Source organism: Megalops cyprinoides, chromosome 3, assembly GCF_013368585.1.
Source record: "Megalops cyprinoides isolate fMegCyp1 chromosome 3, fMegCyp1.pri, whole genome shotgun sequence".
Lineage (NCBI taxonomy): Eukaryota > Metazoa > Chordata > Actinopteri > Elopiformes > Megalopidae > Megalops > Megalops cyprinoides.
This window is the reverse complement of record NC_050585.1, coordinates 42,046,374-42,070,492: the sequence shown is the minus strand read 5'-3', so window position 1 is coordinate 42,070,492 and position 24,119 is coordinate 42,046,374. Positions and strand designations below refer to the sequence as shown.

At 46.5% G+C, this 24,119-nt stretch overlaps 1 protein-coding gene across 3 annotated transcripts in view; it reads left to right on the top strand.

The window, feature by feature from the left end:
• Nucleotides 1-24,119, top strand: part of LOC118774805 (actin-binding LIM protein 3-like) — an 84,450-nt gene that overhangs the window by 6,389 nt on the left and 53,942 nt on the right. For 2 of the 3 annotated variants that reach the window (XM_036524324.1, XM_036524320.1), the window contains exon 2: nt 14,797-14,937. In XM_036524324.1, the coding sequence (XP_036380217.1) occupies nt 14,797-14,937 (141 nt within the window). The remainder of the gene's footprint in view (nt 1-14,796; nt 14,938-24,119) is intronic. The other variant, XM_036524323.1, reaches the window with a different exon arrangement.

The following is a 24,119-nucleotide window of genomic DNA, read 5'->3' as shown; positions in this document are numbered from 1 at the left end:
TGTCTCCTATGTCTGTGTTTCCCCATCTTATGCTCCTCTCTCTGTCTCTCTCTCTTTCATTCTCTTTCCTCTCTCTGCCTGTGTATGTCTCTCTCTTTCTCTCCTCTCTCTGTCTTCTTTCTCTCTCTTCTCTCTCTGTCTTTCTCCCCTCTCTCTCATTTCTCTCTCCTCTCACTCTCTCTCCCTCTTTGTGTCTCTCTCACTCTCTCTCTCTCCTCTCGCTCTCTCTCGATCTGTGTGTGTGTTTCTCTCACTGTCTCTCTCTCCTCTCTCTCCCTGTCACTCTCTCTCTTGTTTTGTTGCGAGTTGGAGAGCTGCTCTGGAGTGTAACGCTGGGATTTATTCTCAGCAGCATATGTGTCAGAAGATCTCTCACTGAAGTAGTGGGAGGAAGGACCATAGTGACAGCATGTACACACACTCAAGGAACACACACACACACACAGATATTATCAAATTTACCATATTACCTAAATTGTGGCTCTTTGATAGTATGATACAACAGAAGCAACAGAAGCAGGTTAGCTCTTACAAAGACACACGCTTCTCTATCAGTTACTGTTTCATAGTGGAGTCAGCTCCTTCCTGTGTTACCCGTGGGGTTGACTGTGTCTGCGATCATATGTATATATTACTGCTTTGTCATCCTGAAATGACCTCTGTGCACTAAGCTGTGAATGATTTTTGCCCTCATCACAGTAAGCCTCAAGTCAGCGTGCCCTGGCCAGCTTGCACAACACCTTTGGAATTGTCTCGTTGCTAGATTGATAGGTGTGAATGTCAGGACATGCCACTCAACCTGTCACTTATTTCTGGCAGGCATCACTGTGTACATTGGCTGTGCGTAACCCTGCCCTTCGAGCATCATTGCTCAAGAGTTAACTGAGAGAGTAATCATGAGAAGGAATCAGTGAAGCGGATCACTGACAGAACTTGTATATTGGCAAGAATAAGAAGACTGCCTTTGGATGTGGCTCTTTTCTTACCTTACCCCCTTGACTAGAACAGCTTAGATGTGATGCATCTATACAGCACCTTGCTCAAGGGTATGACAGCTATGCCCCACCAGGGAACTGAACCAGCAACCTCTGTGCTGCAGGAACTACTCCTTTTAGCTATGCCACACTGCTGCTGCTGTCCGGGCAACGCCTGGATCACACACCGTGGTGCTAAGTATGTGCTACTTCTAGGAGCCATGGCCTTAACACGGGTCGTCTGTGCTTGCTGATTGTCACTGTGCCAGGTTTACTCCGTGAGAGAAACAGCATCACAGAAGCAGAGGGAGAAATAAGGTGGGCGGGTGAGAGCGAGAGAGATCCGAGCACACGCGGCCCCCCGCAGCGGTGTTTTGGCAGTGACTTAGAGGTGGTTGCCAGGGATCATGGCAGGCATGTCAGGTCCCCTCTCACCCCAGAGCTTTGGGTAACAGGACAGGGGGCCGGCGACAGCAAGGAGAGCAGCCATGTCCGTGTCAGCGCCTGGGGTTTGCATCTTCACCCCTGCCCCTCCTCGCAGCAGAGTCAGCAAGGGATCAGTCTCTGAGGTACAGCACACTGGTGGGAAATATTTGGGAAGCATCTGATCTCTCCCACACCTGCCTCACCTACAGCCTGAATAAACAGCCCGGGCCTTCAGCTGTCCCCTCCACGGGCAAAGGTCGTGACCCTGAGGTCAAAGTGCAGAAGGACTTTGGCACCTTTCTTCATACCATGCAGCTAGCTGCTGTTGGTCAGGCGTGAACACAAGGTTTCAGTTTAATACACAGTACGTCCAGTCTTTCCGGAAGGAGCCTTTTGAAGAACACCATAAGAGTCACATCACATTGCATTAAATTGTGTTGAATCAGTCTGTCAGTAAGGATGAGAAAATGTCAGAGACTGACAATTATGGAGCAGAAACACTGCTATCCTTTCTGGGTTTACCCAGCTGTTTGTGATAGTGAGCATCTTGCTGTCATGCGGTGCTTCTTTAGGTGAAGTGCTACCGTTTAAGCACAGCTGTGCTGTGTAGCAGTGTAGCGTAGTGGGAAGGAGCAGGGCTTGTAACCAAAAGGTTGCTGGTTCAATTCCCTGCTGGGGCACTGCTGCTGTACCTTTGGGCAAGGTATTTAATCCACAATTGCCTCAGTAAACATCCAGCTGTATAAATGAATAACGTGTAAAAAAAAAACGGTAACCTGTGTAAGCTGCTCTGGATGAGAGCGTCTGCTAAAATGACAATAATGTAATGTAATGCTTGCCCAGCACATCCGCTATCCTGTTATTAACTGCTCTCAGTCATATTTGTCATACAGCGCCAGGGGTATGATTATCAGCAGACGGGCAACCTCGGTGCCCTAATCAGTCCGATCCTGGAGTCTGCAAACACGCCGGTGGAGGCGATTATGGTTTGCAGCTGTATTAGTGAAGAGTTGAGTGGCGGGGCAGGGTGGACGGGGGACGTAATCCGTCTGGACATGGGTGTCGTCTCTGATCGCGGGAGTAATTACAGGCCCTGTCAGTGGGTGGGTGGGGGGCACAAGACTGCTCATCTTGTTGCCTTGCCACTATCCTCACTGCTGTCTGCTGAACAGATATGACATCACCTCTTAGATAACAGGGCTGGTGACTCTGGGGAGAACCACCGGAAGGCGACCGGAGGAGGGAAAATCAAATTGTCACATCTCTCTCCAACCGGAATGGTGTCTAACGGACTGTGCGAGACTCTTGCCCCCCCAGCCCGGCTGGTAGAAGGTGACAATTGGATTATCGCGCTCTGATGGAGTCAGGAAACGCAGAAAGATACTTCCTGCGTATTGCTTTCCCCATTACAGGGACTCCCCCCTCCCCTCTCGTTTTGTACACAGAGTTTCCATTACACTAACCCTCCCCCTTTTGTACACAGTGTGTCATTACAGGGACCTCCCTCCCCTCTGTCTGTACAGAGTGTCATTACAGGGACCCCCTCCCTTCACTCTGTACAGAGTGTCATTACAGGGACCCCCACCCTTCTTTCTCTGTGCATGCAGAGCATCATTACAGGGACACCCTCCCCTCTGTCTCTCTCTCTGAACAGAGTGTCATTACAGGGACCCCCTCCCTTCTTTCTCTGTACACAGTGTCATTACAGAGACCCCCTCACTTCTCTCTCTGTGCATGCAGAGCATCATTACAGGGGCCCTCTCCCTTCTCTCTCTGAACACAGAGTGTCATTACAGAGACCCCCTCACTTCTTTCTCTGTACACAGAGTGTCATTACAGCGACCCCCTCACTTCTCTCTCTGTGCATGCAGAGCATCATTACAGGGACCCCCTCCCTTCTCTCTCTGCACACCCTGTGCCCAGGGACTCCCTGCAGTGACCGCAGACTGGTGAAGCAGAACTCTGGGACATCACGTCCCCCAACCCAGCATCAGTGCACTTGCTGCCGTGTTAGGGACACAAATCCCCCCCTGCCGGTGACTCCCCCTGTGACACCCCCCCCCTTCCTCCGCCCACTGGCGTCACACAGAGCAGCATCAGCGCTCACCCACGCCTGTCTGTACAGGTCTGATTACAGCAGCCTCTCTCTCAGACCTGCTCTGTAATGACCACCTTCCCCCTTCCCACCAGGGACCAGGGCCGCCTGCTGTGGCCCTGTTTGATGACCTCACTCAAAGCCAGCTAAAGCTGATGGGGAGCTCAAGTCTCCCCATAAGCTGCTGAGTGCGATCACCAGAAGCTGTTAGCTTTCCACTAAGAAAACAGGGCTTTTTGAACTGCTGAAGTATTACAGTTATTATGTGAACGTTAATTCAGTATTCATTATGAAGATGCTGTAGGTGTTGTTTTTCTTTGAAAGATACCTAATGTTCTTTTTTGACTTTTTTTTATGTTCCCTTTTCCTGTCACATGTAATCTCTGCTGTTTCTGAAATTATGGGATTTATTTAATTACGGGGTTTGGTCCTCGTTTGTTATATTTTTTTGCTTCCATAATCTGACATGCTTCCATGTGGATAGCAGCATGTGTACTGGGGTCAGTGTCATATAGTTGACATCACTTGCCGCTCTGTTACTCTTTTTCCTTTTACTTACTAATTTTTTACCACTTTCTCGCTCAGCATTTTGTAATCTGCGAATGTACGCTAGGCTTGTCTTTGCATGACAACCCACAGGGGTGCAGAGTGCAATGAATCCCCACGGCGTCATTATCATTCAAACATTATTTTTCACACCTATATCTTTTTAAATGCATTTTGTGTACCTGTGTGTGTGTGTGTGTGTGTGTGTGGGTACAGACTATGTGTGAATGGATTTGTCAATGTGTGTGTGTGTGCATGCATATGGATGTGTGTGTGTGTGTGTGTGTGTGCATATGTGTTTATGCTTACATTTGTGTTCGGATATGCATACGTGTGTGCACGTTACAGCCTGTGAGTGTGTGTGTGGATGTAAGAATGTGTGCGTCACCTCCTCTGCTACTCCTCATATTGAAGATGATGATCCCTGGAAGACAATCATCGCTGCAAGATCTCCAGCCTCATCTGTCTCATATCTCTGGCGTCCCTCCAGTGATGTGACTTACGGTTTACTCTCTCTGAGATTACTCCAGGCCAGACCCATCTTTTCTCCCATCATGCACTGAGACAGCGTTTCCTCAAGCTCATCAATCCCTCTCTGTGTTTGTCTGGCTGCCTGTTTGCAGGCCGATCGTAGCGACGGTTCAGGGGCGGCGTTGCCTCCGCGAAACAAAACTGCCACTGGAGTAACTATTGTTCTCCTCTTAACTAGGAGTGACATTCACGCTTTCTGTGAAAGCAAACACACCCTCAAGGGCTTCGGGCACGTCTGCGTGTCTTCGTCATTCTCACTTGTCTTCTTTGCTAAAGCTTTTAAATGCAGAGAAGCAGCTGCTGTGGGTTGTCTGTATGGACAGACCTGGTCTTGTGCCTTGTTTATGGTAATTCCTGTCCAAGCCTGGACAGAATGCCACAGCGTGTATTCTCATTGTCAGGCAGTGTTTTCATTGCCTTTTTAGGCCCTGATGTCTTGTGAAATAAATAGGTTGGTTTGTACTTTTCACTGTGCTGTTTCGGGGAATTTTTGGACGGTGTGAAGGCTCTGGACTGAATGGACTTTGAAATAACAGGACTGACTGTGGTGCAAGAGGCAAGGATGTGTTGTAACAGGTGTGACACTGACGTAGCTGACTGGGGCTATGATGTAAGAGTTAGAGTAAGAGAGCAGAGGTATAACAGGAAAAGGCTATTGTATGACAGGGAGACGCTATGCTGTCAACTTCCAAGAGTGTGGTGAGAATGTGATGTCACAGAGTGATGCTGCGGTGGAACAGGGTGAGAATGTGATGTCACAGAACGACGGCGTGGTTTAAGAGAATGAGAATGTGATGTCACAGTGTGATGCTATGGTGTAACAGGATGAGACTGTGATGTCACCGAGTAATGCTACAGTGTAAGGGACTGTGATGTGACGTGAGCCTGTGGTGTAGCAGCCACATTGTGGCTGTACGTAAAGTTCAGAGAGGAGCTGCTTGGAAACGCGTTAGATTTCGGGCTTCACTGCTGGCTCGCTCTGTGTCCCAGGCACCCGTGCCCAGCGAGAGAGCACAGCTGACACGCAAAGCCAATCAACCCTCCACCCTGCTGCACTTCAGCTCTCGTTGTTTGTCAATGGGCCTGTGCGTGCTAATCTGCCCTGCTTACATTCCTGCTTACAGACCCAATCCAGCGCTCAATGGTGGCTGGTCAGGGAAAAGAGCAACTCTTTCTCTCAGGAAATGTTTGTACAGCTTAGTCACAGTCACTGGCGTTTTGTGTCCCCACACAGCCTTCATCAGAAACTTTTAACTGTTCATTTAACAGATATGTGGCTGGATGAATGCGCAGCTTGATAGATAGGTATCTCTTTGACAGACAGAGAGATACACAGACAGATAATGCAATGTTTAGGAAGAAATATTTATCAACTCAAGAGAAATATGATACATGAACATTCCTGAGAAGTGCAATAAAAAAGAATGTCTGTGCTATTGTTGGGCCTAAATCACAACCTGGGACTCTTTCTTGGTCAGCTAATAAGTTACTGTGTCCCAGTACTGTCTGCGGTTCTGATAAATAACTTTGCCTGAGGAAAAAGGAAACATTTGCGAGTCCAAGTTTCGCGTGCTGTGCTGCATACCTCACAAGTGTCAGGGAAGAGCAGAACCCTGTAGGGTTTGGACTGCACTCTGGGCTCACCTGTGCAAACTCTTCTAAAGGTGGGCCACTTTCTGAATCTACGCCCAGGGCTGGTCTTTGCCGCATCTGGGTGGATCTCAAAGAAAAGCCATGTTGTGAAGGAGAATGTTTGCATGTCCCCCACAAAAGATGAACTGTTGATAGTTTAAATGTCAAGGACCTATGCATTTACAATTGCCACTCTTTCTCTATTTGTGCTTACGCCTATCAGTTACGTCCCAAACAGGTTAATTGTTCAATTAAGTGTCACTGTCTGTGCGTGTACGTGTGTTTAATTGGGTGAGGATGGCCATTAATAAGCTACACCTGTGTGAGCAGCGACGATTAAATACAGGTGTGTGGCAACTTAGGGGGAGGCATTGTTTTGTCTGGTAAAGCTCAAGGCTGGTTTTGTTTGTGGTCTTTTTTAGATAACTTATTGGCTTTTTTGTAAATCATTCTCCTCCAGTTCATGTTTGTGAGAGGTGTTGCTCCTTTTGGCCCTATTCGAGTTAGAACTGATCACCAATGACAGCAGTCAGCACCAGAACGGGTCTCCCGTGGTGCCGCTGTCTGGCCCAGAGGGAACAGCTGGGGGGGTTGTGGTCGTGTTTTGTACGCAGACAGCGGAATGCCGCGGCGTGGGTTGCGCTGTGAAAGCAGGCGCTGGTTCGTCTGGTAAACGTGTCTTCCAGGCAGGCACGCACCATCAATGACAACGGGGCGGGCGTCTCGAGCCAGGCAGCTGTGACCGGTTGCTTCACTCGCACACAGTGGGGGTGGGGGAGGGTGCAGGTTCGACTAATCTGTCACGGCGAGCCGGAGTGACTTGAGGGGCTTGATGCGGAACGTTAAAAGCAGTGATGAAGATGCCTGCGGATGGTCTGTGTCGCCGAGCTGAGCTCTGAAGCGCATACGGTCTCCTGGAGACAGGCTCACATGGGGCTCCTGGATTTAATCCAGCTGCACTTGAAACCTCACAGTGGTTAAAGCAGTCATTCACCCGTCAGGGCCGCTTGTCATCGGTGTTAAAGAGATCCGTAGATCGTGATGGATCGCTGCACTCGATCCTTGGAGACGCTCACCCTCTGACACAGTGAAATCCCAGCTGATTATATTGTCTTATAAATGAGACAGGATTGATACAGTCTAGAGCCGCGCTATGCGGCACAGACAGAAGTGATCCGTCACTGCTGCAAGCTTGCATGCCTCTATAAGGTTCTCATTTAGCATTCCTAACAGCTTAATAAGTGCAGTTGAGTATTCATAACTGTTGTCATAATCATACATTAACAGTTTAGCTGTCTTATTATTAGTGAATATTATTTTACACAAAGAGTTATCAGTACATGGAATAGGTTGCCAGGTCATGTAGTTGAGGCAGAGACCCTTGCTGTGTTCAAGTCTAGACTTGATGCAGTTTTGGATACTCTTTAATTAAGAAATGGCGAGCTTAGTTGGGCCGAATGGCCTGTTCTCGTCATCATATGTTCTTATGTTCTTATGTCTGATAATGACTTGTCGGATATACGAAATGTAATGTTTGGTAATTAGTCTTGCAGTGCTTATCACTATATGGTTAATAACCTTTGGTCAATTGTCATAAAACAGTCATAATCTCTATGTATCCTTTTCCCAAGGCACTATGAATGTATTTTACTTGGTACAGGTTTGTGCTCAAGGCACAAACAGTAGTCTGCATAAATTTGTATAAGGAGGTTATGACTGCTTCCTCACAGGCCACATATATTTACCTGTTCATTTTTCACACAGCAGTAACCTTGGCTTGAACGCTGTGGAAAAAAAAAAAAAACAACTGAATAATTACTGGCATATTTTGAGGCCCGATTCCACTGGCTATGTGCTTATTTGGAGTGTATGTTTACCGTTCTTTATTCTTGAGGAAACAGCCTGACAGGAAAGTCAGGTTTTTCTGTTAGCAGAGTGCAAATCTGTCACCGGCAGGAATGCTTTGGGAATCTAAGGAGTGTGCCAGACTTCAAAGCATAAGCAACAACAACAGAATCTGTGTGGGTTCTCATCAGCCCTGACTGGGGGACCACATCAACAAGTGCCGTTATGAAGTATCAGGAGGTGCCCCATCTAAGAGTATGTGGTTTTAGCCACCACATGAACTGAAGATATCAGAAATCAGTCTCTGGTGGGTGATTCTTTCTTGAATTGGTATTTATTGATCCCAAACAAAACAAGTAAAAACAGGCTCAGGACAGGTTTAAACACATAATTTTAGTCTCCTGTTTCCAGCTAATGAACCTCCACTTGTGTGTAGGAATATAGTGTCTTATGAAGCTTTCCGCAAATCGTCAATGTTCAGCATGGCTCAATGCCAGCACATTGTAAGCAGGTGCTCAAACTTTTGCACTTCCACAAGTTTCATTCCTGATAGCTTTTGTTGATCCGCCTTAATTGCTTCAACACGTTTAGCAGCGACCACGCCTTTGCCTTGGGAAACCCAAATGGCATGAAACAGAACTGTGTGAGCCTTCTAATTGGGTGTGGCCGTCTGTCCTGCAGGGGATTCTCTCCACGGGGTTTGGGTTTCCATCAGGTCCCCTCCTAGGGTCTGAGCCAGTCCTGTCCGCTCCAGTCTCTCCATCCCTAATTAGTAACTGTGTCTGTCTGCCCTGCCCCACTCAGTCAGAATTGCATAAATGTAGCGACAACCATGTGATTAACTGAGATAAGTGTGCAAAGAATGTCCTTGACTAAAGTGAGAAACCTTACCTGCTTTCCTATTGTGTAATGAGAAACACCTACATGAGAAACAGTTACATTTACCCTATATTATCTCAGTTTGGAGCTTGGTTGCCACCACACATGTTGTCAGGCCTGACCCACAGCTGGTCAGCGTGGCTCCGGTCTTCCTGCATCCTCTCTGGAGACGTCTCCTAGTCTATTACCACAGTAAAATTAGCAGCATACTTCCATGTCTATGGTTCTTATTTTACTCCGGGCAGCATATACCATCCAGTAATAACTGCTGAGCATCAGAATGGAGCTCTTCATTTAGATTATCAGTTGCTGCACCTCCTATTTTTGCACATTGATAGCTTTCATTATATTGCATTTCATTTACTTTTTTGGCAATATGATTATTTGTGTACAACAACCACAGCTGTGTAGAGCTTGTATGTATATTTGACAACCAAATGTGTATGGTATTTCAATCATTTATATCAATAAAAATAAAAGTATCTGGGAGGGGCTGAGGAATGACTCCTGGTAGTATTCAAGTTATTAAAGATTGTATTTACTGATCACCACGTTGTGAGTTTGGATACAAACTGGGGATGGATACAAATGGATGGATTGTAAGGTTTCACATGCCAAGAAATTACGAGCAAAGAAAAAGCTGCCATTTTAAATTTGTTAACATCACATATATACAGTGTTTAGTCTGATGCTGGCCAACAGAATCTGTTTGGTAAATCAAAGGCATCCTGTCCATTTGATGGATAAATGGTTTGGTCTTGGTTGGATTGATGTTGTAAAAATGCTGCTTGTATTCACAGATATTTAAGTAATGCGGTTGGCTAATCCTCTTGACTCAGCCTACTGAAACAGCTGATCCACCTGCTGTAGAGATCAATGAATCTGCACATCTTTGGGGAAGCACTGACACAAATATTGAGCCTAGAGAAACTCATTTTTATTCTGTTTCTAATGTAAGATTATCTGGTCAACTGGAGAAGATGCGCTGAATTGCATGGTTGTGAGCTGAGTGGGGAGCTGACCACTCAGCCTTACTCACAGTGGGTCAAACAGGATTACCCTTCCCTGACCCGCCCCCTTCCCCCAAACGGGCGACATAATCTGGGCCACCAACACAACAGCTTCCAGGGACCCTGTGGTCCTGGAGCTCAATGGCACAGGGACCCAGCGACACACTCATGATGTGAAATGTGTGTATTGGCTTTGATCCCTGTGGGAGAGGTACAGTAGCAAGTACAAATTCTATACATTGGAACCATTCTCGCTAGTCTGAGCTGGTGATTATCTGTTACAGTAGAATGCATAAGCACCTTAGTGGATTTTTGTTCCAGCTATATGCAGAGTCTTTCAGATGCTGGGCGAGATATAGGTTTAGGGCTGGAATGTGGACTCAGTGTGTATTATGATCAAGCATGCAGGAAGCTTGATGTCAGGTGGAAAGAACTGCAGGTTCCCAGGCAGACCCGGTGCGTGCTGGTATATTCTGTGTGATATCCCGTGAATCACAGGAGCGCCGTGGTGTCCCGTCATCCCATTTAATCATAATTGGATTACATTGCATAATTAGATTATCCCTCAGCCAACTGTCACTACCTCTTAAAATTAAGACTGTGCCAGCTATGCCATTTCCAGCCAAAAAAAAAAAACCAAAACAAACAGAAGGCATGCTTGCTTTTCAGGAAACAGACGGGCTGGAGATTGCTATGAGAGGCTATGAGGTTGAATTGGCTGGGTTGGCAGCATGTACTGGCTGATGGCTGCTTAGGGACGTCCTCTGAGTGCATCCTCTCAGAACCACACAGAAAGGCGTCTTTGTGTTTATTGGGTCCCAAAATCTCACTCAGGCTGAGGGAAGTGGGATGCTTTCCCAGAATCATCTTCGAAATTAGCCTCAGTCGCCACAATGCCTGGACTGCTGTAATGCTAATGGGTCTGTGTGTGTGTGTGTGTGTGTGTGTGTGAACGTCTGAGTGTCTGCATTCTTGTGTGTGTGTGAGTGTGCGTGTGTGTCTGTATCTTTGTGTGTGAGTGACAGACAGTATAGACACACACACATGCACTTACACACAAGCACACAAACATGTGAGTGACTGAGTACGTGTGTGTGTATTTGCCTGTCTGTTGGGGCCAGGAGGGCGATCATGTTCTTATTAACCTAACATCCATCAGAGAGAGTGTTTGCTGGCCTGAGAGTGAGCTGGTGGAGATACATTAGTCAGTATACAGACCAGCTACCAGGGCTCCCTGGAGCTCATCTGCACATCCTCCTGCCCACACACATCAAAGAAACCAATAACAAAGCTCTCAGCCTGGCCTCCTCTGAGCCTTCGAGCTGACCCGCGGGCCCTGTACCCGCAGCCAGAAGAGCCGGGGCGGAAGGAGTACATTTGTAGTACATTTGCTCCCCTGCAGGGGGAACTACTGTGTCCACTGCAGGGGGAACCACAAGGCCTTTCACACCAGGACATTGCAGCCAGACAGCTACTGTAAATTCTTCCTGTCGCATTGTGTTAACGGTACCATTACTGCATAACACTTATGGTTTTTTATCCCTATTGTGGTCCTTTAACTTTAAGATCTCTTCTCTCCACCAATGGCTGCCATTGTGCAATGCTTTAATCCTCCTTCAAAACAAGGAACGTGTGACAAAAAAATGTGACCTTTCCTCTTCGGAATTTCACTACAGATATTTACAAAAGAAACAATTAAGCTGCATGAAATGATGATGACAATGATGATGATTATTAGTATTATTACTTAAGTATGTCTAAGTGCCTCCTTCCTTAGACGGGGTTGAGTGAAGTTTAAAATGTCTGCTAGGCTATGTCTGACAGCATGAGCTCTGGGGCTGAGTGCGGAGAGGACTGAGAATGCTCAGTGAAGTAGGCCTGTTGTAATAATTCTCTGCAGTGGTAGTGTAGATGCCATCATCATGGAGAGCACCTAGTCGTCCTGCATTCAAATTTTAAATGTGAATGGGAAGTGGTGGCTCGTCCACTCAATCTTCTAACACCAACCCCCCCCCAAGCATGATTCCTCACCCTTAATTTTCTTCCCACTGATGCTCTCATTATCATAATCCCTCCCCCAGTTTCCTTAATTGGTCTTGGTTCTGAGTCTGTGAGAATGTGCAGACTGGATTTAACCCTAATGCCATGTGATCGGCTGCAGCGAGCGCGGCTTCATTACGCAGGTAAAGAGACAGAAAGGCAATGCAGGAGGAACGTGTCTCTGAAGAGGACAGCAATTTCAAAGGCGTCTACCTGTAACACACCTTGAGCCGTGCGGCGCAAGCACGCTCAAAGCAGGAAGGATCCAATTATTACCTGAAACTGAATCATTATCTCTGAAAAATGAGTGCTCCCTTGTTGAGGTTCTTGGCAGAAATTTTGACTGAAGGTAGGATTGCTTTCTCTGTTCTACTTTTTTTAAGAAAGAAATGTTTTGGATGGCTGTAGTTAAGTTTTTTGTGAGTTTTTTTTTAATGATTTTAATGACTTCGTTGACTCTGCCCAAACAAGTTTTTGTGTTTTTATCTTAAACTAAATAATTGGTCTCTAGCTGTGTGAAGAGGATATACAAAAGTTTTCCCTGCAAGCCCATTGGCTGCCTTCACCTAGGCTCGAATTCAGTCTGACAACAATAGAGTTTGTCCAACACTTCTGGTAACAAATTTAATTGTGTTAAGTGTTATTGTGCTTTTAATTTATTATTAGACTCCATATTAGACTCAATTTATTAATCTCAGTGGCTACTGCACTTGGAGCGTTTTGAAGGAATCGAAATCGAAAAGGAAGTAATGCTTTGCTTGACTGTGTCACTCAGAGTTAAGGACACAGTGCTGGATTGATTAGATTGAGGCAGTTAGACTGCATATGAGCCAAAGCATCCAGTGCCTCAGCCAGGCTTGTGTGAACTACATCTCTCCCCCCTTTTGATTTCCCTCCCATGATGCACCTCTCCACCCTCCTTTTGATTTCCCTCCCATGATGCACCTCTCCACCCTCCTTTTGATTTCCCTCCCATGATGCACCTCACCGCCTCCCTGTGGCATAGACCAGGCAGTGGATGCTGGAGCAGTATGGGGCTGGCAATAGCAGCAGCGGTGCAGGCTAAATAATCTGTAATTGTGGTTGTGGTGGTAATCTGCCCATTATCAGGACTGGGAAGACAGCTTAAACAGGACGTGTCAGGGCACCCCCCCCCACCCCCCCCCCCCCCGCTTCATCTGGGGAGCGGATCTTAAGTGTTGTCTCAAGTTTGCATTTCCTCGGGGGTGAGAGGTGATGTAAGGAAAAGTATAGGTTATGCTGCCTGTCAAGGCACCATCTCCAAACCTCAGCAGCCCCTCCATGTGCCCCCCCCCACCCCCATCTCTGATTTCCTTGATTCTGTCTCCCTGCTGCTGTCAGACCTCCTGGCGCTTCCCAGAGTGACATGTGTCAGCTTGTCTCTCACTGGGGGGAGGTGGGGATTGGGGGGGGGGGGTGTATCGCTGGCTTGTCAGTCAGCGGCAGTGAGGTTTGAGTCCCGGCACGCCTGCTTGGACTGAAGTAAAACACACAGCTCAACGCGTAACGATTTCAGCCATGTTTCTCTTTTAATCGCCCTTGAGACTTTGCCGTAGGTTTGTGGCCGCGATCCTCTGTGAAATTTCCACCCTGCGTGCAGGGGTTGCTCCTGTGGCTTAACGCCGTACATGGTGTAACGAGCTGTGAATGGATATCCAGCAGTCTTGAAATGTAGTGCTCAGTGTTGGGTTTCACCACCAGTTAAGGACTGCCAACAGCCAATGGCAAATATCCATTCAATAGCATAATGTTCCAGCAAAGAACAGCTTTACTCTGTAAGCTGTTGATATGTGTTTGTAACAGTAGAATAAGACAGATAAGCTACCAAAGATGTGGGAACTGAGGAGGAAATACAAGCTAGACAGAAGCTTCCAATGGGGGATTTATTGCGCTGTGCATGTCACTACAAACAATTGAGTGATAAGTGGAAAAGAAATAGCCAGGCAGATTGACAGAAACAGTCAGTGATTTTGTGTGTCCTGGAGTTATGATAAACGATTTATGGCTTGCAGAATCAGTGGATAGCATCATGTTGCTCCAAAACTGAGAGGCAGTACCACACAGAACTGTTCCCCCTCCCCCTCCACCCCAACCCCCAACTCCCTGATTCTGCAGAAGTCCTCTTGAAATGTATGGCAATTTCAACCACTGTACACTCTGCTGCACTGGATTTTAAAGAACTGTGATATGCTAGGGGTCATGTTCAGTTGTGCTGTGCAGTGCTTCTGTATTTCATGTCTTTACCCAGCCTGGAGCAGATGCTGAAGACTGTTTTCAAAGAGCTGTCTGTGCTTCTGACTCTCTGCTGTAACTGCAGACTGGAGGCTCTTTGGGACTCATTTTGCAAAGATGGATATGTAAAAATGAAACTTTTTCAAAAGAACATTCTGTAATTTTTCTTTCTTATTTGGCTGACCGAATGGATGACCAGCATTTACTCACGGAGTAAATAATTATTTGCATGGTTAAAAAGTTGGCTGATTGATTGATTTTCTGACTGATATGATTTACTACTTTGTGGAGGGATGTCAGATCTGACACTGTGTGTCACGTGTTCGTGTGAGTGTGACACGTGCAAGAGACGAAGGAAACACATGCCTTCTTTGATATGCCAGACATTTCAGTGATGCAATTCAAACTGGCTGCCTCTCCTGTTACTGCTGCTACAGAGCACAAGCTCACGTAGTACCAGTGCATGACCTGGAGGGGGCAACTCTGTCTGAAACTAACTCTGAACCTAACTAACACACACACACACACACACACACGCTAACTCTGTCTGTTTCCTTATCTCCAGCAGTACCCTACCCTCAGGGCTCCGCCGGCAGCAGCCGAGGCTCCGCCCCCATCCACTGCTTCCGCTGCAGAGAGGTGTGCAAGGGCGAGGTGGTCCGCGTGCAGAGCGTCCACTTCCATGTCAAGTGCTTCACCTGCCACGGTAGGGCACCGCCTTCTCTCCCCTCCTCTCCATTGGTTGCGTCGTAGTGTTTTCCTGCCCCCCCCCCCCAATCCCTATCCCTTTCGGTGAATAATGTGGTGCAGCTAATAGCTTTGATCTGCCAGTGGAACAAGAGGATGTAAGTCGAATTTTTTTTTTCCACACGGAGTTACTAGTCCATGGAATTGCTAACTGGGACTTGCATTGGAAGCAGAGATGCTGGGATTGTTCATGACCATGCTAGGTGCACTCTTGACTGTAAGCTACATCAGGAGCCTAGACTTTTCTGTCTAGCCTAGACTGTCCTGTTCTGGTCATTAAGCTTTGTTATTTTCTGATTCTGTTATGATTACACTACCTGAGCTTGGTCCAGATGCCGAGGTGCTCTTCTTCAGAGCAGTGGAGATATAAAAGACCCCTTTCCTAAGGCCCGTAACATTTGTTCATTTTGCACTGAATTTTTCACTTGTTTTTGAGACAGAGACCTTATTTCACGGTTTGATAGATTTCAGATCTATGAGTTTGCCGGTCGTGATTGAGACACAATTTTCAGAGAAAGGTCAGGCGCGGCTTTCTTTTTTTGCCTCAAGATGAGCAAATGGAACGCAACTAGGAACCGATCAGAATAAGGAGAAACACACTGGTTTGGCTGTCGGGCCACCCCCCCCCGCCCCCTTTATTGCTCGTATCCAAACTGCTGATGATCACATGGTCTCGGTGTTGCATGCGAGGGGTTGCTGTGGTAACGGTGTGAAGGGGCACCCTCCCCTGGGTGGCGGTTATTCTCAGCAACACTCTCCAAGCAGCAGCCAGTGGGAGCCCTCCCTGCGAGCTCTGGAGCACAGTAGGGGACAGGGGAGGCGATGTGAAAAGAGGAAGATGGAATCACTCGCTATTGTGACATCATGACTTTCCTAGGAGCGCATAAACTCCCCTGCAACGCCAGAAACAGAACCTCCATAGACTGCTGTATTACCTATGACAATCTATGTCTCTCTCTATCTGTCTGTGTCTCCGTGACAGAGGATTCAGGGGATTCAAACTGGATTTATTAGCATGTCAGGAGTAATCCAGCTTTGCCAAAGCATTATAGGACATAAACTTGTGCTATAGCCACCCTCCCTCCGCTCTGTCTACTTGTCTAGCTTTGCCTCTGTCTTCTTCTTTAAAGCTGTCATCCGCGTCATTTGCACACCTCTTTTTCCCAGGGCTTGACAGACATCACCATGTGAGTCACATGTGTACATGTGTTGTGTGATGTGATGCTTTTATAATCAAATCAGTCTTAAAAAGTATTTTTGTGAGGCATAGGGAATGTGCATGCTGTTATACTAGGGAAAAGACTGATCCAGAATGAGAACTGAATGTTTGATTGGGGGGATCATGGTCCTTGTGATGTACAACACCCATGAAGACCCCCCCCCCCCCCCCCCACCAACAACCCACCCGCAGCCTCTTTACTCTATTTGACATAGTTCTGAGCAGTGCCTGCACCCACCCCCCTTCACTGCATTGTATGGGAGGTCAGGAAGGAGCAGGGACTTGGGAACATGCTGTAGAGCTGCTCTACATTATCTGGGGCAAAACGCACTGCAACGTTTGGCTACATTTTCATACCTGACCCATTCAGACAGATGGATTCCAGTGAATCATCTGCATCGTCATAACGTCAGACAGGACTTGACCTTTGACCCCACAAAGTGGAGGGGGCGGAGAAGACACACCATAGACCTGTGTCAACGGTAGCTACCGAAACCGGCAGAAAACGAGGGCCTGGAATGAATCGCCATGTGTTCTCCTCCCCTCGTGCTGGTCATGTGTAAAAGCATGCTGCTGAATATTGAGATGGACCAGCAATGGGGTGACTGAGTGTACAGTATGAGGCTGCCATTTTACAGTCAGCATTGACAACCCACAGGCAGCAGGCTTCAATAGTAGGTCAGCATTGGTGAGGAATTCCACAGGTGTGTAGCACCCCCCCCCACCCACACACACACACACACACACACACGCACACACACACATACATACACATACACACACACACATACATACACACATACATACACACACACACACACATACACACACACACACACATACACACACACACATACATACACACACACACACACACACACACACACACACACACGCACACATACATACACACACACACACACACACACACACACACACACACACACATACCATGTCAGTCTAAATAACTTCTAACTAGCTGTAAAACCGGTAGTTAAAGTGGGGGGGGGGGGCGTAACACCTGTGATCAGAGCAGCTGTGCGGAAGGCTTTGATTTTAAAGCCCCATCCCCCAGCACCCCTCCCCTCCCATAGTGCACCAGGCAGGAGGATACCGCAGGCAGAAACTTGAGTTTAGCACGCCCAGTTTCATGAAGATATCAGGCATGTTTTGCATTTTACTGAGGGAAGGAAAGAGAGATGAGGCAGTCTGTTCCAAATGAAAATGAAATTCCCCCACCCCATGTGGAACTCTCAGCTGAACTCAGTTCAGGGTGTTTATCACGTAAGCTCCATTTTATTGTGAGCAAAAAAAAAAAATAGTTAATCGACTGTAGTTCTCACTCAGGTCTCGCTAAGGGGAATGTAATGATTGTTTAATTGACTGTAGTTCTTCATGAAGTCCCGCTAAGGGCAGGGTAATGAATCTCCTTGAGCAATTGACATTCCGTTTAGTTTAAATCATCTGGGGACTGAGCGCATCATCAACATAGTGGGAGTGTATTCTTTTGTCTCTGTGCTCATGTATATTTATCTAACATACAGGCAGTGTAGAGCACAATGCTCTGGAAAACAGCGCAAGCTTCTGTCAGTAATTTTTCCCTCTGTTTTTTTTTTTTTTTTTTTGTAGAGCAATTCCCCCAGCTAATATTGACTTTGGAAAAATCCTTGGGTACACAGAGTCCCAATTCCAGTCTATCAAAAATAATAAAATGGGGCCATCCGTAAAAAGGATCCATGTCGCAACCTGTGCCTCGCCAATCATAGTAACAAATTCACCTTACCTCTCACACGTGTAACAGTTAAAAAAAAACGAGTGTACTGTGAGTGACTGTGGCTGAATGACTGCAGCTGAATGGATGAAATGAACTGATGTGGGATCTGTCGGAGAAAGGAGGCTGTGTTAAAATGCTGAATCTGGGAGACAGCAGTTGAAGTTGTCTACCAGTGTGGAAGAGACAAATAAACGCGAGGGAGTTTTCCTGGCCGTCGATATCGCCCTCTTATTTACAGCTCCCAGATGGGCGTTGATTCAGATGTGAGACGCACGGCACATTGGCCGCGTCTTTCTGCCTGTGAATGCAGTTCCTCCAGCAGCTGTCTCCTCCTAACGGAGGCGTTCCTGCCATTTTATCAGCGAGTGTTTGAGAATAGCTTTCGGAACATGGAACCCGTGGATCCGTGACTCCAGCTGCAGATGTCGAGAAGCTGCCAAAGTTCTTGCGGTATTTTTGTGTCACGGTTTGGCCAATCTGATACTGACAACTGATAAATTACAAACTCAGTAGGGAGAATACAAAATCAAAGTTGAGAACAGGAAAGGTTTTGTTCTTTTTATGTTATTACTGCCATCTTGTTCGTCATCATCATTTAAATATCCACCTGTGAAAATGGAACAGATTCTATTAAAACAGAATAGGATCAAATAATCTACTGTCCCTTAGGGGGAAATTAGTTTTATATTTTCAAAATTCAGTAAAAATCCTGGACTGTATAATTTATTAGTATGAAATTTACGTTTCAATCTACCATTTAAAAATATAATCCAGTGCTCAAACCATTTGTGGGAAATGTGTACAATGTGCTACAGAGTTTCTGTGTTTTGCTGATGGAAGGTCATGGCAAGCTCAATTCGGTGCTGTTTTATGTGTCATCCTGAGGTAATGTTGGCTGTTCCAAGGTCAGGTGAAATCACGGGGAAAAGGGGCTAATTTTGACAATAAAGGGTCTAAGTTTGGTTCCCAGCTGATATTGCTGTTGTAGGTAGTTCTCCTGCTGTACAGAAAGGTGAAGTAATGGTCATTGCACACAGTCTTGCGGATATCCAATGCAGTACTAGCGTCAGAAAACTATCCCCCCGTGTTCAATTGCTGTGACCTGTTTCTTAGAAAGGGTGAGAGTCCAGCTTAGATTTTGCCAGATGGGTAAGAGCTGCCAGGATAGAACTGCTGTTGCTGTTCAGGTATTTAGCCACTGTCCTCCTCTCCACCTGAGGTCTGAATAAGTGTACAACATGGCATGTGTCCGCGCCTGAAATTTGCATTCCGCATGCTGATTTGCCTAAAGGAAAAATCTATACCGGCATACAGAAACCTGACTTTCATATCCAAACAGCGCACTCTTTCCTGCTTAGATTGGTAACATAACACAAACAAAGGTGTTCTGCAGGCAAAGCTACCTGTGTGTCGCTGATGTGTGGGGAGTATTTGAGTGAATAACAACTCCCATGTATCAAGCGGGGGGGGGGGGGTTTGCATTAGAGTTGGAGAGGAAGGGCCTTTCACCATCTCACCCCCCTCCTGTAGTAAAGTCCATACATGGAATTACAATTGGAATGATGATAATAATGATGATGATGATTATGATTGTTATTATTGGTTATTACTATTATTATTATATGAAATTTCGGGGATAAGTGTCCTAACCCAGCATTTAATCTCATGTTTAAAAAAAAGACTACTACCTCCTTTCAAACAAAGCAGGATGGTTGATATTTATGTCAATGCAAATATTTGATAAAGATCTCTGCATTTCCGGCTAGTACTTACCCCGTTTCTTTTTTCATTTGTCTTTAGTCACTGAGAGATCAATTCACATCATAACACAAAGGGTGTCTGTCATTCTCTCAGCACGAAGCAGCACGTTCAATGAAAGTTTATCCTCAGAGTGGCTCTTTTTGATGTCCGTCCTTCTAAACTGGTCGGGCTGCGGTGATGTGAATGTGACCAGGGGCTCTGGCCTGCGCCGGAGGCCCCAGCTTCCATTAGCCAGCGGCGTTAGAGGCCAGCAGCCTCAGGCACATGCTGTGTCTGGCAGATTAAGACCGATCTGCAGGCGGGGGATAAGGGATGGAGTGGGAATGATTGAGTTTATCGATCTCTGCTCTCCCCTCCGCCACCCCCCTGGGCAGACAGTTCTCTGCTGCTGGGTCCTGATTTGCTGGGGGGGGGGATTAAAGGGTTACGTCCAGGAAGCGTGAGCAGGAGCCAAGGACGCCGCTCCCGGCTGCAGAGGCCAGGTGGTGCTCCCATTCTGCTTTCAGTCCTCCTCCTCTCCCTGCTTTCAGTCCTCCTCCTCTCCCTGCTTTCAGTCCTCCTCCTCTCCCTGCTTTCAGTCCTCCTCCTCTCTGCTTTTAGTCCTCCTCCTCTCTCTGCTTTCAGTCCTCCTCCTCTCTCTGCTTTCTGTCCTCCTCTCTCTGTTTCCAGTCCTCCTCTCCTTTGCCCTCTCTTTTATTCTCTTTCTTTCTCTCCCTTTTTATTATTAAGACATTTTCCAGGTGATTCCAGTATGCTATACCTGTGTTTCCACTTTTCATGAATGACTTGCAAACTCGTTAATCTCTCTGTGACTATACTAGAGTCTCCTTGTGTCTCCCTCTATCTCTCTCTGATTATGCTAGTGTCACTATACTAGTTGTGTACCTCTTTCTATCTCTCTCTTTCTCTCTCTCTTTTTATCTCACGTTGGCTTCCTTTTTCTATAGCTAGAGCTTATCTCCACGGCCCCCGGTTCTTGTTCCCCCTTCAGACAGATCGATAAAGCCCAATTCATCCGGCCCAGACAACAATGACAAATGTTCCTTGCTTTTTTTTTTTTTAGGGAGAGCACAAGGCATTGACGTGAGGAGAATGGTAGCGATGTTTAATCTAGCCAGCACCGATAAGGTGGATGTATTCACTGGTATCCCCTTTTTCGGTTTCGGACTCAAGGAAAACTTGGTCTTAAAGCCCGCTCACATGGTGAGCTCCCTAATCTAAACCATCATGAAATGACTGATTGGGTGTTTCAGCGCAGACGGAAACAAAAACACAACGTTTTCGTCACATTAAAAGTATTGACTCACAGATAACGAGTAAGGCTAATTACTCTCTAAAGCCATCCCCTGAGTCGCTCCTGTGTGTATTTTTCTGGAGTGTTGAAATGTCTAAATGTGCGCCTTCCTCTGGTGCAGAACCAAGCTCTTTCTTTTCCGCCACAATAAGGGAATTAGTGGAGCCACCTTGGTAATTTAAGTGCTCAAGGAAAAGATATGGCGAGCTGAAAGGCTGGCCCTGTTTGTTGTTCCCAGGAAACAGGAAGTTATTAAGCGCTGATCACAGCCGGCTTTGCAGAATCCCTGAAAAAGCCTTCTGCCGATTTGTTTGTTTGGTCTGTTCTAACAGGAGCCAGATTATCCGGAGATTCGGTGATTCAGTGAGGTCCTACCAGCAGTGCCTTCTTACAAAGCATTTTTATTTTTTAATGGTAGGCCGTTACCAGTAAAGATTTGAGTTTCACTGAATCATCATTGTTTCGCCATCTGCCAGCCAGCACTGGTTGCGATCTCTGGAGTGGTGATCAGATTGAAACATTAAAACCTCTCCCTTTCTCTGGCCCTCTCACCCTCTCTCATTTTTTTCAGTAGCATTTAGAACATCTCTATAACTTTACATCTTGTTAAATCTTGAGATTAAGGGCAGCAAGGTCCAATGATACATGCTTCGTGTTGATCATGTCATGAATAAACTCCTTTTTGGACTAGTCATGTTTTAAGTATGCATCGAGTAATCACAGCCTGTTGAGCTGCCATCTCAAAAAATCAGTGAAAACGCAGATAGATCGATGAATATCGGTTAAAAGACTTATCTTACATAGAGTGCAGGTGAACTGCAAGGGATTGACCTATAAATCCAACACAAGGCTGTCATCAGCCCCCAGTAAATGAGGTGGAGGACATTGCCTCTGGAACTGACTGCAGACTCAGAGCATCACAGCGTAATAGTCCTCTGATTGACAGCCCGGGTCTGCTTGGCGCTACTTCACAGCTCCAGAAACACTCGCTGCGTGACTGTGCTTGTACCTGTAAAATGTTAAAAATGCCACCTCTTCCGAACGGATCCGCGTGTAAGTTGTTCTAGCACGTTATTTTTTCCTCTCAGTTTCCATCCCTCTTACCTGTGTTGACGGCTTGTTTTAGTAAGGAGCTGAACCTGTGATAGGAAGGTTGCAGGCTTGATTCCAAGCTGGGGCACAGCAATTATACCCGTGGGCAATGTTACCCAACCTGAAATACCTTCACTAAATATCAAGCTGTGTGCATAGTCTAGACAAATGTGTCAATTAAGTAAATAATGTATGCAAAATCATCGCTCATGATTGGAGACACGATGATTTTATGCAAATATGACTCATCCAAATTAAGCCCAGCTGTTTGACTGTGAACATCGATGTTCATATCATACATAATGAATATAGGTAAACTTATTGTAAGAGAGTGTATTTGTGTACTGCGCTTGCCACACTTACACACACATGTAAAATTGTATGTGCAACATGGACACCACTGAAATGTGTAAAATAATTTTTTTTTGGGGGGAGGGGGGGTAGGGTGGTTAAAATGTAGCATTGTCAGTTAAGGGAAAGCTACACTTTGTACATTTTGATTGCATCAGTTAGCATAGTATACAAATACTTTCTTGATATGATGGTGTGTGATATTACCACTAAGGGAATGTAACTTTACGTTTGTGGTGACATTATGGCCACTCCCTAAATAATTCTTACTTACACAAACTCAAGATGATTTTGTAACCTAAGCTTTCCTCTTCTTACCAGTGTTTATTGAAACAGTACAGCCTCTTATATTATATTGAATTGGAATTGGAAACACAGAATTCAGGAATTCTGTGTTTGTCGTATGAATCAAATGTTCTAAGCTTTGCCTGAACAAGCATTTTAAAAGCAGCTGAGAAATTTGCTTTTTTTTGGCTGTGTCATTAGCCTCTCTGGCCGGGCTTGACTTGTGGAACCCCATGCCGCGTGGAACTCGCCCTCATTCCGGAACCTTTGGCCTCCTCAAAGGCAGGCCTGCTTCAGCACGCAGGCTCATTAAGCCATCGGGAACAGCATGGCCATTTCAGGAGTAAAGAGAGTTTATCGTGCGTGTTGAAACACACCATAAAGTCGGGCAGAGTCCCCAGGTCCCAGGAGCCACGGCTAATAACGAGTCGGTTTTACGGGCCGATTATGAGAGGGTAGAGGCAAGCCATGGAACGCCATTGGGTGAAATTAAGAATGACCCTTTCTGTGCAACAGGGGATGTAATGACCTTATTACCTTGCTTTTACATGGTTTTTTTTTGGGGGGGGGGGGGGTTGTAATGATATTTTGCCATACTAATGCATGATCAAAGTGGTAATGCTTGTGTAACATACGTATGCAGTGGTAGCTCTCACTGACTGACTAACTCACTGCTAAATGACAATAATGTAATTATTAATATGTAGGTACTGGGCAAAGAACAGACACACTGACAGTTCGAGTGTCTGCATACCGTTGTCTGCTTGTTTCTCATTTGCTGTGGCCTGGATCGAGTCAGGAGCAGTCTACGGCTCGGCCTTCAGGGGGGCAAGGCAGAGTGCATGACACTACCCCCACCCTGCGACTGACACCCCTAACAGGTTTCACATTTAACCCTTCCCCCACCCCCTGTTGCCTCCCTCCCTCCCTCCACCCCCTGCTAGCAGGTCACACGGGGTGGTGTCCCGATGGCTTGTAGTGTCAGTGCTGGATGAGCTCAACAGGTGGGAGAGGTCTTGGAAACAGCACACCAGCTGCTGCCCTCCCTACGGCTGGATCTGGCCGCTGCGAAGAGAGAGAGAGAGAGAGAGAGAGAGAGAGAGAGGAGCAGCCCCGATCCTTAACCCCCTGCAGAGAGGGGATGCCTGTGCCCTTCCTGAAAACCAGGGAGAGAGAGAAAGAGAGAGGGACACAGAGAAAGAGAGATAGACAGCGGGACAGAGAGAGAGAGAGAGAGTGAGGGGGGAGGAGAGAGAGAGAGAAAGGGAGAGCAGGAGGCGATGTTGGAGCAGGACAGAGAACCCTCACCGTTTAAAACTGGGGGCTCAGGCCAGCACGAGCAGAGACAGATCGAGAAAAAGAGAG